Source organism: Adiantum capillus-veneris, chromosome 10 (genome assembly GCF_014529385.1).
Source record: "Adiantum capillus-veneris isolate H3 chromosome 10, ASM1452938v2, whole genome shotgun sequence".
NCBI lineage: Eukaryota > Viridiplantae > Streptophyta > Polypodiopsida > Polypodiales > Pteridaceae > Adiantum > Adiantum capillus-veneris.
Genome location: NC_140940.1, coordinates 10,777,774 through 10,796,113, shown reverse-complemented (window position 1 = coordinate 10,796,113; position 18,340 = coordinate 10,777,774). Strand labels below are relative to the sequence as shown.

The 18,340-nt window shown below is 41.3% G+C and overlaps 1 protein-coding gene across 1 annotated transcript; it reads right to left on the bottom strand.

The window, feature by feature from the left end:
* Positions 1-700: 700 nt before the first annotated feature.
* Positions 701-1,345, bottom strand: LOC147448443 (uncharacterized). The gene has a single exon (XM_086522375.1). The coding sequence runs from the start codon at positions 1,343-1,345 to the stop codon at positions 701-703; it is 645 nt and encodes a 214-aa protein (XP_086378501.1).
* Positions 1,346-18,340: the final 16,995 nt, after the last annotated feature.

Sequence of the window (18,340 nt, the reverse complement as noted above, 5' to 3'; positions counted from 1 at the left end):
GCCAAGTGAGTTAGCAAATGAGACTTCTAAATTCTACCCTTGCAAAGACCTAAAGGACTAATCTGCAACCTGGAAACTGAGTTAACATGTACTAATATGGATCCAATGGAACCCAAACTTGACCAGTGACGTTGTATTATGTTGCTCTAACACTGTTGTCGTGACGTGCCGCGTCCACTAGGAGAATCTCAGTCAAGAGATGAATTTTGGGTACTGTTAAGCCTTAGGCGGAATCATCGTGATTGCAAAGATATGATTGGTATGGAAGTAGACAAAATGTATATCAAAGGTGGTGCGCTTTGAGAAGCAGTTAAAGTACCTTTTGGTCAAAAAGGTATTCCAAGAGAGAGCCATGGGATGAGTTTTTTCTTCCACCAACAAAGCGTTTGGAGAGTATAAAGCAACTCATAATGCTTTTGGTTGATATGTAAGCCAAGTAAAGTACCTTGCGATGACTTATTCATCAGAATGCATTGATTGTGGTATAAGCCAACATAATGTCGGTAAGTGAAGATAGAGAGAGAGGTCTATGGAGTTGAAGGGCGTCGAGCAGCATCATGAAGAGGGCGACGACCATGAGGTAAAAGCAATGCTTTAAAAGGCAAGGCCATGAGGATGAGTTTGGGGCTTGTGTGAATGTCCGGACGCTTACGGTATGGAGCTATCAAAAAAGCAAGCGAGGCTTTTTATTAATATGGAACTAAGCAGCTAAATAAGGGGAATAGCATACTGTCAAGGTGGTGATAATAAGGAAGGCGTCAAAGGCAGCCGAGAAAGAAAAACAAACAAGGTTGAGTAGGCGTGTGATCAGCCGAGGCCGGGCGGTGGCAACTGCAGTAGGTTGAGAGGAGCAGGAGAGCCGCCGTGAGGCGAGGAGCAGGAGTTGCCTGCAGCGAGCAAAAATCAGGGCCGAAGGCAGCGCGGTGAAAAGTTGACGAGCGGCCAGCGCGAGGAGAAAAGCAGGAGTAGCATTTGTAGGAGGGGAGGAAGTTGACGAGCTCTTGGGGCCAGCGTTAGTTGGGCAGGAGAGTCTTGGTGGGGCCGACAAATGAGAGCAGAGAAGATCCAAGGAGGGCCGGGAGCTGGGTGCCTGGCAGGAGAAGAAAGGCAGCATAGGCCGGGTTGAGCCGCCGACAAGCTCCAAGAAAACGAGCTGGAGGAGGTGGACTGCAGAAGCCGAATACGAGCAGGAGGAGGAGAACTGCAGAAGCCGAATAGAAGCAGGAAAAACGAGAGGAGTTGATGACGCTGTAGCAGACCTGTGCTGGTGGCAATTGAGTGAGTGAAGATTGGCTGGCTGAAAGATCTTGATAACATTGATTCTTATCTCAATAATGATTGACATAATTTGATGAAAACTTCACAACCTCGAGTTATGTTTGCCTTTGTTCGCTTGTCGAACTTATCAAGGAGTTGACATTAAAGGTTATTGAGGGAGCCTGCAGAGGGTGACCAAAAGGCAGTGTTACAACACACACTAAAGAAGGTTGAAGGTCTCGAGGACTTAAAGGACCTTGAGATCGTCAGAGATCAGGCAGAGCAACCGAGGGCAAAGTGAGTGCACGTGAAGGTGGTCGAGAAGAGCAAGGGAAGGGCATTGAGGCCATACAGATTTGGCATTTGCACTTCCGCTCATAGCCTCGGCGAGTTGAAGAGCACTTGTTGCCTATTGCAATCAAGTTACTTTTTGTATTCAGATTTTAGTTCATCTAAGTAATTCAATTCAAGGTGTTCTTTTGTGCTATATTCTCTTGAGGTGTGCATCTTTCTCTCACCGTTTCCCACAGCGAGCAGCCCGGTGCTGACCCGGCTCAACTTGTGAACAATTTATCCCTGACATTGTACAAGCTCAAAAGTCCAAAATCTTGTCTTTGGGACTCATAAGTAAATAATCAAATTATTTACTCTTCTTAGTTTTCTCACTTTTTAGACTTGTTTTTCCATATAGACACCTTGTTGTAGTCTCTGGACAAGTTTCACTGAATTTGAACAAGATTTGTCCAAGTTATCAAATGGTTAGTGTCCGCAGACTCAGTTTTCATGAGTCTGGCTTAAGTCTCACATTTGTAATCCAAATTTCACCAAATTTGATATGAGCAGTCTATTTGATATGCTTGAACCTGTGGTATACTCAATTGTGCAAAAACTCTCAAATCTGGGGCACGGGATTTTTTAGCATTTTTTTGCCAAGATGATGATACAAAAAGGTAGAGCAATTGAACTTAAGCTCCCTAGCAGAGTTTCACGAAGTTTGGAAAAACCCTACTCAATTTGTGAACAGTTTTGCTGACTGTCTTTACAAAACTGGCCAAAATTTTCACTTTAAAGATCCAAATCTTACCAAATTTGATATGAATGTTACAACATGATGGAACCTGTGGTATACTTGGTTGGCTAAACATGTTTGAAAATTGGACACAAGTAAATAATCGTGATTATTTATAATTGTCAAATTTTAGCATATTTTTGATCATTTGAGTATGCACACATGTTAAACAATTTAAACTAAGCCTCTGAGACAAGTTTCACAAAATTTGAACAAGATATTTCGTCAAACTCAATTTCTCGACAATCAGTACAGTTTTGAGTTTTTTTCCAAAATTTTGGTATGTTTTGTGATCCAAACTCTTTGAGCTTTCACAAAATATGTTTGTGATCATGTATAGAGTCTCTGGTATCATGTTTGTGATCATGTATAGAGTCTCTGGTATCAACCTTGATCAATTTTGAGCTAAATGTAAATAATTGTGATTATATACTTTTGGTCTAAAATGAGCAATTTTTACAATTTTTCCAATGCTCAGTCGTTTTGTGACATGTTTCAAGCCTCTGAGTCAAGTCAAAACTTAATTTGGTTTAAATTCTCAAGAAAATGTAGATAATTTGAGTTTTTGCCAAGTCATGAAAATTTACCTCAAATGCATCCTTATGCTTATGAAGGGGATCGGGGAGCACCATAGACGGAGAGTGAGAGAGAGAGAAGGAGATACACACACAATGTGGGTGGGGAGACTGTGAAGTGGCAGCTCCCCCTATACAGTATACTCACTATAAGTATAGGGTAACAGTGGGCGGGCGCCCATGACCTGGGCGACCGGTCAAGGCACATAGGCCTTAACCCCAACAACCTCCCACTTAAAGGCCAATGTGCCTTTAAGCAAGATCTACTAGTGTACAACTAATAGAAGGTGAGATATTCTCTCAACCTATGCCCACTGACTCTCGATGAGCTAGTGCATCCGGCTATACTGATAGACAAACATCCCGCTGCGGAAGCCACACAGAGCTAGCTCCAAGCTCTGCAAATAGTCTATAAGAGCTCATGCACTCCTGCAAGTATCGGTCCAATACCTGCAAACCTCCCCTATGCTCTATGCCGAGATCAGTCATCGAACGACTGATCAACCCTGCTGCAAATGCTCCCACTGCAGCCGCTATGTCGGGCCTCAAGATCAGCATCTCGTACATGAGGACACCGAATGTTGATGCAACCCTGGCAACCTCTGCCACCTCCAACTCAGAACTCAACTCATGGCAATCCTGTCCCCTATCATAGAGACCATGGCACTCTGACTCCGAGCTCTGGAGTGACTCCTCGTGCCCACCACATATCACATGTGTACCAAGAGTATCCATCTGTCCTGAATCTGCATCAAGCTGTGGCATAAGCATATCAAGAAATGACTCCACAATAGTCGACATCTCAACATCCATGTGAGTCATCTCTGTCATCACCTCTGATGACTCATCCTGCTGTGACTCACTAGAGCTGTCCCGCTCTACCTGTGCATCCGTAGATGCAACCTGCACAACAAGGTCACTGCTTTGCACTCCATGCAAAGCATCCTGCAACCCACAAGCAAAAGAGACTCGCCTGCTCTCTCGCTCTCTACCTGGCTGCATGATCACAGAGACAACACCGTCTCTCCCGTGATCCACATGCAATGGGTAACCTGTACCACTCCTGGCACCTCTCGCAATCACTAGCGAACCCAAATGCATCACAAAATCTCGCTCTCGTAGCGAAATCTGACATCCACAATCTCTAAGCTGACCAATCGAGATCAAACTCACTGTCAAATCTGGTACATAGCGCACATGTCGTAACAAGTAAGATGCACCACTCGATAATGACAGTCTCACATCTCCTGCACTGCTATCGCATGCACCGATCCATCGGTCAAACGTACACTGCCAAGCATCCCGCTAGAATAGCTACAAAACCATGCACGATGCGGCGTGACATGAAACATAGCATCTGCGTCTAGCAACCACTGCGAAGGGAGTGCACTATCCACATGTATAGCATCTCGTGCATAGCTCGAGGTAAAAGTGACATCCCCGTCACTAGTATACTCCGACACTACATGTGCCTCAACTGTCAAAGCAACTGAGTCCATGGCATCACTACATACATCTCTGAGACTGTCATGTCTCCTACGATGTCGCATACGACGAAAACAACGCCGTCTAACGTGTCGAGAATGACCACAATACCAACATGTCACCTGTCGGCGTGCTCGTGAATGTACATGTCTCACACGAGTCCTTGATGACTCAGATCTATCATACATATCATGTAATCTGCACCAAAGTGCTCTCGAAGTAGCCTCATACATAACAAGAGCATATACAGATTCCACAAGGTGCAAAGAGAGTGTAGATAGTGCCATCTCCTCTAGCTCCTGCCACTGATCGTCAGACATGTTTGAAGGTCTACCTGCATCACCACTCAATGGTCGATGCAACCCTCGCTGTGTCAATGCATCAAGCATACACTCTCTCCATGCCGCAAAGTCTGACCCATCAAACACGCGCATCTGTGAGAGGTTACAATCTGATCGATCACCTGTCTCTGCCATGAGCACAATTAGCAAGCTAGATAGCAAAACCACCTCACCAACAACACCTGGAAATTGTCTACCAATATGGCCAGAAACACAATGTAAAACCTGTGAGACACACTCCAAAATAGAGCTCCCGCAATGTCAATACAAGCCTCGCCTGCTCTAGTATCACATTGCAATCTGTGAGCTAATCACCAAGCCCACACTATGCGGTATCGATGCATACACATGCACAAATCTCCCACCTGCAGAGAACACCGCACGCAAATGTTGAGTGCAACTTGCAATCTCTACCTAGATCGCATAAATGATACGCATAAAACTCCTGGGAAAATTTTGCCAGAGTTTCGACGCACAATGGCTATCAACACAAAATAACCATTGTCCTGCAAGCTCAATACAATGAGCAATCAATGCACATCAAACTACACTCAACATACATCAACGGAGTGACCGCGCATAAGCAAACGCCAAAAGATTTGCAATCCGGAAACTTGATCAATGCGAAAACAATGCTCTCAAGAGAGCTCACCGGCACTTGAAAGTGCTCGTCAAAATGCATGTATAATGGGCATCAACCATGCGCCATAACCATATGCAAACCATCCGCAAAGACCATGAATCCAAGCACAAAATCACTGCCAAAGTATCCTGTGAAAACCAGTGAAAGAAGCTCCACCTGTGTGCTCCAAAGAGCTGAGTCTCTCAAGAGACCGCCTCGATGGTGTGTAAACGCCTCCGTACTTCGTTGCCCAAGTCTACCAAAAAACCCTCAAACCACAAGCTTAACACAAGCTGCAATTGCATCTTCAGCTCAGAATTTATGCACTCAACATCAAGCATCTCCCGTGCTTCCAAAAGTGCATCAAACTCGCACACAATGCGACAACAGAAAATCTGGAATTTCTGTATACAGTCAGTCTGAGCTGAATATCAGCAAAACGGTGAGGAATTTGCAAAAAGTTTCTGCTGCAAAGTTGTAGACCACGTTGAAACGCATGAGCTGATGAAGATAGAATTCTCAGATCTGCATTCTACAAGGAGAAAAACGAATCTGAAAACTGTGCTGCTGCGCACACAGTTTTAGGGCAGCACCTTACACACAATCTTCCACACTCCTTTCTGAGCTTCCACAAGAGCATACATCACTCTCAACTGAGCTCACAAGCTCCCATTGCATTCTCACAAAGCTTCCAAGCTTTCTTAATCTCTCTATCGTCGAGAGCGAGCGAGCTATCGCCTCGAAGCTCTCAAAGCCGTCGTGCTCTCCGCGGTCACCATAGCTCTGATACCAATTGAAGGGGATCGGGGAGCACCACAGACGGAGAGTGAGAGAGAGAGACTGTGAAGTGGTAGCTCCCCCTTTACAGTATACTCACTATAAGTATAGGGTAACAGTGGGCGGGCGCCCATGACCTGGGCGACCGGTCAAGGCACATAGGCCTTAACCCCAACAGCTTACCCACTGGTTCATTCAACTTTTATGAGCATAATCTCTAGCCGGTTTCAATGGTTGATAGTCTTTTGATGCCGTTTCAAGCCATAGACTTGAAATTTTGCAACTTCACATAAAAAACTCACAGCTGATTCTTTTGGAGTGATCAATGATTTGAGATCCACCTCGGATTCTACTTACCCTACTCCTAGGTTCTGCTGCAATTGGGTTGTGGAAAGTGTCCACAAACACTTGTTTTCTCATTTTTTATGGTTTCTTGAGCATTGATCTTAAGACTTGTCTTGTCAATCAATCATTCTCAAAATTCCAACCTAATCTTACAATCCTAAAAGGTACTTAGCAACAAGTATAATTTACTCCCAAGCTACCTCTACACAACAAAAGACGACATTCTTAAGCTATGCGAATTTAAAGAGAAAGTTTAACTCTAGGTGATCCTAGAGGAAGTTAAAGAACAACTACACTAGAAGCTCTTGGTTTCTCTAGTTTAGGTCTATTTGTCCCTGGCAGCGGTGCCAAATGTGGATGGGTTTCCTAACCTCACTCTTATCTTATTTTTGCAGACATAGCGAGAACCATGAACATAATTGTCAATCCATGGGACAAAACTGACTCGACTAGTGCATGGAGGCTACAAGAAGGTAGTGCATGGAGGCTACAAGAAGGGGTCAATCTCTTGGAAAACAACAAACAACTCGCATCTAACACAAGCTACACTCAAATGGCCTAAGTCATCAAAAGCTAGTCGCTAATCGCCAAGCAAACCATGATTGTTACAGCATTAGACGATATCCGAATGCTATGAAATTTCTAGGATAAGAATATAAGACCTAAGCACACATGCTTAAGGTCTCAAATCTCACTTCTGATGAAGTACAAAAATGCGATTATTAATAGTAGTGAGATTTTGACCTAGTTGCTTTTGACCCCGAATGCATCTAAATGCTTACCAATCATGCCCCTATACCCTGCCTATACTTACTTTGTGATTTCTTAGCTTAAATTCCTACTTATGATGAAATTAGACGACATCAAAAGCTAAGATTTATCATGATATGTTTACGTCAATGCGTAGAGCTCTTACCTATGGTTGCAATGCAACAAATGACATTGCAATGTGACAACCAACACGGGAGATAGAAGCAAGAGAAAGAGAGAAGTGAGTGCCGTAAGCTCACACTGTGTATTTATTATCCAAAGAACTTAATAATAACTTTACAAAGTTGGCCTTTATACCTTAGCCAAGGTTTCTTAGGTAAAAAACTAATCATCTAGAAGCTCTAACCAAGGATAAATTGCTACAATCTGTAAGCTTATAGCTCCGGCTCATAGATTACACTCGTACAATATGAGTTACGATATTCCCAATTTATCAAAAGAATAAGTGTTTTACAATAAAGCTCCAAAAAATGTTACATGGATTAGCTTGCTGCTAACAACATGGAAAATCCTCTTGATGGCTCCAAAAATGTAGCATGGAGAGCCAACATAGTGGGCATTGCATGATATATAAAGCACAAAGACCATAACTCCCAAAGCTCCATTCTAAAGGTTGGAGCATGAAATAACTTAAAATTTTGCTTATACTCTTGAAGTCCAACAGTCTTTTAAATGTCGTTGGAGGAAAGAAATTGATGACACTCTATCACTATTGCATGCAAAGTGAGTAGATGGAAAGTTTAGAACCTCCTCTATCACTTCATCTCCATCTAGTACTAGACCTATGTTGTCCTTAGGGCCAGAGTCTTGTAGGAGCACAAGTTTCATTGAGGCCTCTTCATGCTCATTTATATCTTCAATCTCCCCATGTCCCTCCTCAACAAGGATTATGAAGGGTTCTTGCTTGCTTTTTCCTTTGTTCTTACCTCTCTCCGTGTCCTCAAGAACTAGTAAAGCGAGGACCATGTCCCAATTAAGTAATTGAGTACCTCTACACCCCATGCCCAAGTTGATCCTCTACCTTGTAGTCCCTCTTAGCAAGCCCTTTGATGAATCTCAATAAGCAATATAAAAATTCTTGTCAACTTTGTACATATGCTTTAGAAAATCAATTGACAACCATAAGGTGTAAGTCCCTTAAAACAATTTCATTTCCAAACATGTGTGCCTCCATGTACTACTTAGAAAACATTTAAGCGAATTTTATATGAATTTTGAGTGGAGAAAATAATTAGAGACCTAAACTTGCTCAATAACACAACTCTTGTACACCATTTTCTAAGACTTGATTACTTTTATATTTGAGACATTAATAAACTACCAAAAAGAATCACCTAAATTGAATCAAAACTAAAAGAATTTAAACTTTACAATCAACAATTATGCATAGAGATGGGATGTAAAATAAATTTTTGTAAAGATACGGCCCTGTGGTTGAGTTTATACTATGATACATCGTGGGAATGAGATGTCCTTACAAGTAAAACCCTTCTCTTTCCTAAATTGTACAGCTTTGCTTATCACACAAAAGGAATACTATTTAAGGAATTTGTATCTAAGATTGAGGTACTCGCAAAAATGGCTAAGATGCCAGTCATGATTGGCACATATATCGAGCACAATATCATTGTGGGGTGTATTTGAAGGTCCACAATCTCTCAAAAAACACTATTGGAGTTGAGTGCCTCCCATACTCCCACCATTTTCTTTCATTGTATGGAAATTTCATTGTCAAGCCTTGCTTTGCAATATGGTATTTGCATACCAACTTTTCACCACTAATAGAGCACTCAGTGTGACATAAGCATGGCTATAGAAGAATATCTTTTGTAAAGAAAATCTCTCAAGGTCAATACTCTGCATATAAAAATTTACCAATATTTATATGGATAGCTTCAAACCTGCACATAAAATATTCCATTGGCTCCCACTATACAAAGATGGAAAAATATATAAAAGAGTAGTTTTTGGTTTCTCAAAATCTATATAGGAGGTATGTGTGACATTTTAGTATCTACAGAGATCATTCATTAGAAATGACGGTATCAATCGTGTCGATTCTTGCGTTGTTGGCAATGTGGTCACATACGGTACATTCGGCATTGTTGCTATCGATGTATGGGGCAATGATAGTGATGTATGCAAGATGTGGAGACAATTTTGAAACATACTAGAGAGGTGGCTCAATATGTAAATGATGGTGATATCCCGTTTACCACTAGAATATCTCATGCTTATATGTCTGGAAGCACAAACGACAGTTCTTCCCATTGGTTGCTAAATGAGGATACAATCTTCCACATCACACCATGTCATGAGTGGTTTAGCACCTTCTCTAGTGGGAGTTTTGGTTGAGTGCTTGGCTAATGATTTGGCATTTGACATCGCAAGCGTAGGAGATTTATGTATTTCATTGCCCAATGGTGTACCATATACACTTTGACATGTGCATTATGTTCCTCAATTGAGAAAGAGTTTGATGTCAGTGAGATAGTTAGCAGATAGTGGATATCAAATAGTGTTTAAAGAGAAGTCTTTTAGATGCATTGCAAACTTCCACTGATTGTGAGGAGAGCTCAAAGTGGCTTGGTCTATCCATTACATCATGGAGCTATGTAGGTCATTATGGGCCTACAAGATATGCATGCACTAGCAGAGATATGTGCTACGCACATTGTTGGAGCTTATACAATGAATGTGTTTTGAGAGAGCCAGTGGACATAGGTTGAGAGCAGATTCTCTCTATCTTTTATATTCTATTAGATCCTATAGGAGGTCAACTTATCAACACAATTGCCTTTAAGCGGGAGGTTGTCGAGGTAAAGGCGGTATGCCTCACCCCAGGCCTATCTCAAGCCAATGTTTGAATGCCCACAGTTTACTTATTTTTTCTACATAAGAGAATAAGGGGCTCCTCTCTCTTTTGATGCTTGCTCCATCCCACACCAATCTCCTCTTCTCCTCTTCCCTTATCACATGCATGCATCTACACATTCTTCTCGCTTGCAAGCCTTTGTTCAACTTAGCTTCCAATAGAGATGTCTTGGTTGCTGGATGCCCTTTAATGCTTGATGGGCCAACATCTGTTGAGGTCATTAGCTTGTGCATGAACAAGGCTACCAAATAGGGTCCTACCCTACAATTAACAAAATGATTGTGTAGTAGCCATCAATACCCCATCTGATTTTTTCATACAAATGATGGACCCAAGTGACTCACACACCTCTCTGCGCCACACGCAAAGGTGCATGTGGTTCTTGGTTCATATAATCAAACATGAATAATAGGCATATCTTCTCTAAACACCATTTTAATTGGGCCTTCCTTACTATCACTAGAGTGTTTAGTTGCTAGTATGCTCTTACCTTAGAGGTTGGTGGACCAAACTCTGTTTCATTTCAACAACAAATTCTAATTCCACCATTGGTTGATCCATGTGAATTGGAACACCTTTGAAACCAGTTCCAAGGTGATGACATTCTCTTGAAATGTTCTACCTCCTGTCCTCTTGAGGTATTCCAACTATGGCTGTGTGTTTGGGTTGCTACTCGACTCTCCCAATGGCAATTGTACAATACATGTCAGCCCAATTTTGGCTAATTATTGAGTGTTCTACTCACTCGATAGATACAAGTCGTCCTTGAAGGTGTAATGCTCTTTAGGTAAGGACATTTTGCTTTTACTTTAGTGATGATTTCGAAGTTTTCTTCCTCATCATCTTAAAAAGGCTTGATGGTAGCAAGAGATGATGTGTTGGCTGATAGACATTGAACACCTAAAGACTCGTCTATAGAGTAGTAGCCTCTTGTGGGTGTGAAGTGTGAATGCTTTCTATTTGCGGAAGGATCCATGAGAGAGTCACATCAATGAAGGAGATGTTGTAATGCTTCTTGGATAAGGGCATACTTTTGTTGTTGTTTTAGTGATGATCTCCAAGTCTTCTTCCTTGTCATCTTCAGAAGGCTTGATGGTAGCAAGAGGTAATACGTTGACTGATAGGCACTAAGGCCGCCTAAAATGTGCATCTACAAAGTAGTAGCCTCTTGTGGTGTGAAGTGTGAAGGCTTGCTTTTTTGGGGAAGGGTTGAGAGAATCACATCAATGAACGAGACGCTATAATGCTCCTCAGGCAGTAAGGGCATATTTTTTGGTTGTTTCGGTGATGATGTCCCAAGTCTCCTTCCTCATCATTTTCAAAAGGCTTGATGGCAGCGAGAGGTGATGCAATGACTGATAGGCATTGACGCTAGCTAAATTCTGTGTCTACAGAGTAGTAGCCTCCTGTGGATGTGAATTGTGAAGGATTTTTATTTGGGGAAGGATCCGTTGACAAAGGAGATACAGTAATGGACAATCAATATCCGGTGTGCTACTTGGTGTGCTAACACCCTTGTTCAACTTGCACACAATTTGCTTCAACAAGATGTTTCTTTTGTTAGCATGATCTACAATCTAAACTTGTGGGGTTTGACCCAAGAATTTTAAATTTAACATGAATCCATTGACAAGCCTGGGTACATTATTGCCATACATGACCTACAAGATAAAGTTCCCTTGGTCAACATCTGCAACAATCTTTAAGGTCCAATGTAAATTTCAGCTTCATTGGGTGAGGAACTAATTTAGAGTTATAAACCATAACCTCATCTCCAACATAAAAAAATTTAAACCTAATGTTCTTGTTCACCCAAAGCCCCTCGTTCTCCACATGCTCCAATAAAATGCACCTCAAGTGAGGGATTCCCCTTTTGCACTTCGTGCAAGAGCAAAGAGTTTGTCCTTGACCCACTGCTTGCGTTCGGGGCCGTTTGAAGGGCCATGATCGTTCCAATTGTCATGCACACGCTGTCGTGCTGTGACACGTACATATTGGGAACGCATGCTACAAGAGTTATCTCTTTTAACCTTTTAGATACATAATTATATTTCCTATAATGTACATATGCATATTTAAGTATAATAATATGCTTTCTATCTCATCCTATTATTTATTTCAAGGGTAACGTATTCTTACTTTACCATCAAAAAGTACTATGGGAAAAGTGTCAATAGCTTCGCCTCTTTAACTTGGGACAAAAAGCATTAATTTTTTCTTTCTACTATCTCATTATTATCTCACACCCTAGCTAAATCCTATATCTAGGGTAACTTCCAATATATATATATTCTATGTATTTTTCATATTTTTCTTATATTTCTTTTTAAATAGCTACTAGGAGGGAATCAAATCCTAGTGGAACACTAGGTGGCATGATTTCAAAGATACACTTATTTTAATGCATTATTGCAAGAATGATTACAAAAATTTGTCAAGGAGCAATGTCATGCTTTCATATGGCATGAGATGTCCATTGGAATTAAATAAAAGTATAGGCTAAGGGGACCACAAATAGACTTTTACTACCAAAACTGTACCCTATTTTGATGATTTTTTAACACAAGGTTCCAATCCGAATTGGAAAAAGTATACAAAATGGGAGTCGTAGCTAATGAGTTGAATTTTCTGCCCATATTTTTACTTTTTTATTTGGAGCCACGGTTGAGGAGATATGATAAAAACACTGGACCCCAGTCTGCCCATATCATGCAGGGACAACTCATTTCCAACTTTTCCAGTTTCTGTTCACACTCGCTCCTCTCTTCTTGTGTAAATCCTTGGGGATCCCTTCACCTATAAAAAGGGACCTCTTCTTCCTTGAAAACCATTGAACCATTCAAGCCATTGATGAGAGGAATTTATGAGGGAGTGAGTAGTAATGCCTAATTGTACTTATCCATTAACATAGGCCTAAGTCTACACTTTCTCCTAGAGGAAGACTAGCCATTCTTGTAAACTATCCTTGGAAGATCAACTCTAATCGAAGAAGGTCTTGGATTTGGTGTATCAATCAAAGTTGAATTCTTCCCTCTTCTTCTCTCTCCATCAAAATGGTGCCGAAGGGTTTGACAAGTAAGATGTGTTCTACATTGATATTTTGTTGATTTCTTGTTGTTTTCTTTTTCATCTCTAATCCAACATACATATATCTGATCTCATCTCCTTAACCAAACCTATCTCTCTCACTCTTAGAAATTCATTCTCTCTACAAAAATCTAGGTTCTCCTTGCTACAGGTACATCTCTCCCCGCAGTATCCTTATTGCCTATGGGCAAGAATAGGACACTTCTCATCTCTTCACTTCTCTCTTATCTACATTTCTCACATACCATCCTAGATGAATAATCCACATGATGAGAATTTCTATCGCTTCCACTCTGTGCGATCTATTAGAATTAACGTATGGATTAGCTGTAAAATACACTTTCAGCAACGTATGGTGTTTCTCTTTGGTCTAGAAAGGCTCAATGAAATACTTCTTTCACCGGATCCCATCATACTACCTCTTATAGACTATAACTTTTCTTTTGATGTAAGTGTAGTTATCTTGCTACGAACCAAGAGGATTTGTACACATAATTAATCCCAATCAAACTAGACAAAACATATATATTATGGTAAGCACAAAACTGCGATTCCAAAGAACAATTCGTAGCCTGTTTGGTCGGCAAAGATTGAACGCCATTAACTTATCTATTAACCCTTTCATATTACCCATGATACGATATGACCATAGCCTTGATATTTTCATTTTTGTGTTGTTTTGATATTGTCTTTTGTGTTCTTTCTTTGTGTGTGTGAGTGCAAGAGAGAAAGAGTGGGGCTTCTTTGATTGCACTTCCTTCCAAACCCTAGTCTTCATGGCATCTATGGTTTAACTCCTTCATATAGTTTTTTTTAGAGTTCTCTCACAAAATCTCACAACCAAAAGATCGATGCTTTCCTGACAAGACCGCAAATTTTTCGACATATTTTTGGTGAACCCGATGTGAATCTGCCAGGGTGAGAGTTTTTGGGTAACCATGGGTCATCATGTTGAGCAACAGGGTATGCATTTTGACCCAGCAACAATGCAAATGTTTCAAGCATTTGCAATGTTCATGTAACAACAACATGCCACTGAAAGAAGGGAGATTTCAGCAACTAAGAAAATACAAGCGATCGTCAATAGAATGGATCAGTTCAATGGCAAAGATGTAACCAAGAACTTACGCAAGTATGTGAAGGAGATGGAGCTACATTGTGTGTTAGAACGTGAGATGATTCAAAGCTTTGAGCTAGTTGTTGCTCCAGAAATTAGGAAACATGTTAGGGCAATGAAAGACGGGCATGGGAGAAATTGGAAAGAACTCAAAGTAGCTTTAAAGGAGGAATATTTCATGGAGGACTCTAATAGAGTGACCAAAAGGACATTCTTAGAATGGGTAGTCAAGACAAAGCAAGGACTATCAATAACAGAGCTACTTAGGGAATTTGAGCGGTGCTATGCACAACTCACCAGGACAGAAAGGGCCACACTAGATGCAAAGAAGACATATATTTTCTTACAAGTTGCAGGTAAAGAGTTTCAAGAAAATTTGGAGTTTTTTCTTGAAGGTAAAGATGCTGAGCAAGGACTAAAGACGGACTAGAATGAAGTTGAAGGTGCTGTCTCATTGCTTGTCAAACGAAAAAGAAGAAGGAACAAGATGGTAGCAAACACTACAAGTCCTTCAACCTCAACTTCTGACAAAATGGTAAAGCCTACTTTTATAGCTCATAAGTTTGATGAGTCTATGCTAGATGAGCTTGTGAAGGGAATGCATGACTTGAAGGTGAACCTTGCAAAGCTTGAAGAAAAAGGCCAACCATCAGGGCCACTTCCTAGGCAAAGACAAAAGCTCAAAGAAGGGTTTGTTAATAGATGTATTTGGTGTGATAGTACAGACCATGTAAGAAGGGATTGTGATGATTTTAGTGATGCTCTATCAAAAAATGTTGTCTTTTTTAAGGATGGTGTAAAATCCACTTAAGAGAGACAAGTCTACCCTTGAGAACTAACTTTGGGAAGGGGGAAATGCAAACCTTAGTTGAAGATATGGCAACTAACCATGCCAGCTTTTGAGTTGAGGCAGCTACTTATGGAGTAAAAATTGAGCATCTTAGTGATGAAGAGGTGAATGACCATCATGGTCAAATTTGGCCAAATGTCATGCAATTAGCTAAAAAGGGAAAGCTTACAAAAGAGATTCTACATGAAGCAGGTGATTGCATACGTCTAGAAACAGGATGGAATGATCCAGAGGACTCATTGTCAGTGCATGCCTACATTACAAAATGCCAACAAAATGAGGCTATTGTAGAAGAGAAGCGCAGACGTGAGAATGCTGATGAAGGACCATCAAAAAGAGCTTCTAGAAGTGGGGGAAGAAGTGACTCAATGCCTTCTCAAACACCCCCGACACAAGGAGCATCTCCACCTGAAGTACTCATAGAGGAGTCTACAACAGGAAAGAAGAAAGAGCCAACAAAAGGTAAGACAAAAGGCCCAACTTATAAACTACAATCTGATATTGAGGTTGCTACAGATTTAAAGAGGAAAGGATTTTGAATAGCAAGATTGAGTTCACTCTGGGAGAAGTCCTTGGCATTGCAAAGCGTGAATTCCACGAGGAGATCATGACATCATCAAGAGAAAGAGGCAAACTCTTGCTGAGGTTGCTCATCCCCACAGGTTGACGAAGAAACCTTGAAGACTCAAGGGATGCAGTTGCAAAATAAGGAGGATGATGGAGCTGTGGTAGGATGCTACCAATCTAGTGGGAGAGTGAAGCAAGTGTATTTCTCATATGATGATGAAGAAGTTGAAGCTATTCCTAGGAGTTACTATTCACGAAGTCACTGGGCAAGGGCTACTACAGAAAATTTGGTCAAGGTAGGTGATCTTGAAGAGCCATTTGTTTCCTTGATTGACCATGGTTCAAAACTAAACATAATTTCAAAGAGTCTCTACAACAAGTGCAAATGGCTGATGGACATAGATCATGGCTGGATGGTAAAAGTGGCAAACAATTCATCCGGTGAATTGTATGCAGCATGTCGAGGTGTGAAGGTGACAATAGGTGATGTAAAGATTGACGAAAACTTCTTTGTACAAAATACATCTTCATATCATCTCATCCTTGGACAACCCTACATTGTGGGAGTTCGAATGGAAACAAAGGTAATGGACTATGGTTCAGCATATGCTAGGATATGTAGCAAAGATGGTAAACGTGCTGTCCAATTTCTCACAGTTTTTGTGAACCATGAAAGAAATCGTGACAACCTCAGAGAACATCCTCTACCAAAGGTGAGCAAAGAGTTTCATGACCATAGGGAAATGATGGGTTTTGGCCAAGTACCATTGTAAAGTGCGGTTGCAGTGGTACAAAAAGAAAAAGGGTCTCCCCTGATCCAAAAATAGGTGAAACTTTCTCAACGGGCTCCTTGGTAACAAGGAATGGATCAATATGTTTTACAAAACTTGAAGATTTGAAGAGATGTGAGAGGCAATATGTACATAATGTACAAATGGGCATGAAAGAGAGTGGGTTGCTAGAGCCCACTGAAAATGTTTTGGCTTTGTGTGAACAAGTTTCTTTTGTAGATACTATGGGTGAGCTTGATGCTATAATGGGGTCTATTTTGCATCTTGAAAATGAAGTTGTGGAATTTTGCTCTATGGAAATGTATCAAGTCATAGAAGCCTTCAAAGAAGATCAAAAACTTGGCCTAGAAGTCCATGTCGAAATTAAATACAAGAGTGTAGCAAAAAAGGTGAAACCAGTAGCTTCACCCTTACTAGCCAACAATAGGGAAAAGATTGAGCATACTTCTTTGCAACCAAGTTTGAGGAATCCTAGAAAGATTGGGCATACCTTCACAAAGGAGTCTTTTCAAGAGTTGCAAATGGTTGCGAGGAGTTTCTAACACAGGAGGAGACAAAGTGCTTCAAAAGAAATGCATTCAAAGCATGGTAAGGCTTTTGCATTTGAGCCACATGAGATAGGATGTGTTGATCCTTCTATTGTAGCTCCTATAGTAATTTTCACAATACCTCATGTGCCTTGGAATCTGCGGCCTATTCCAGTTCCAAAGGCTCATTTGCCCAAGTTAGTAGAGCTATTGAATGAGAAGATCAAAATGGGAATTTTGGAGCCTTCTTGTGCTCCATACTCAAACAGGTGGTTCACAGTTCCAAAGAAGAATGGTTCTCTATGCTTCATCCAAGTTATGCAACCAATGGACAAGGTGACAATTAGAAATGTAGGTACAGGTCCAATTGTGGATGAGTTTGCAGAGGCGTTTACAGGGAGGGCAATCTACTCAATGGGGGATCTCTACTTAGGGTATGATCAATTTCAGCTTGCAATCAAAAGCAGAGACTTGACAACCATGAGGACACCTTTGGGTTTGGTAAGGATGTGTACCTTGTTACCATATACATGTGGTAGTGATGTGTGTGAACACACTAGGACCGCCGGGGCATTTTTTCCCTCTTTAGGAGGTTTTTTTCCCCGTGCATTGTATATACGCCCATCACTCTAGGGCTATCTATCTTTCCATTGCGCACTAAGTAACATACTCTCTATTGTGTGCCTTGAGCTTCCTTCGTCTTCTCCAAGCTGTGTGTGTTTCTCTGCAACCCTAATTCCAACAATTGGTATCAGAGCAGGTCACGTCCTCCCGGGCTTAGTCGCCAGCTGCTCCAGCACACGCCTGCTCACTTTCTCCGATTTCAGTGAGCTTTGGCGAGCGTTCGCAGGTCGACAAATATTTTGGGCGAGCTCAAAGAGCTCGGTCTGCTCAGAATTTTGATTTGGGCTCATTTCGGCCTCCGTTTCCACTACGGGCAATACTGCACAGGCTATTTCGTCATTTTGTGCAGATTTTCTGTCAGTGCCGTTTTCTGCATAACAGGTGCCTTATAGTCTTCTACGGTTTGTGCTATATAGCACAAGTTGTTCCCGCTCCATTTCTCCTATTTTCGGGCAGTTTTCACATCAGGTGCAGCATTTACCATGGCTGACAACAACAACACAGATGTGTTCAAGATGTTTGCTGCTGAGGACAGGTTGGATGGGGACAACTACCCTATGTGGGCTTATATGATGCAACATGTTCTTGTGTCAAAAGGTGTCTGGAACATTGTGCAGGGCATTGATGTACGTCCTGGTTCTGAAGATGTAGGCGATGTTG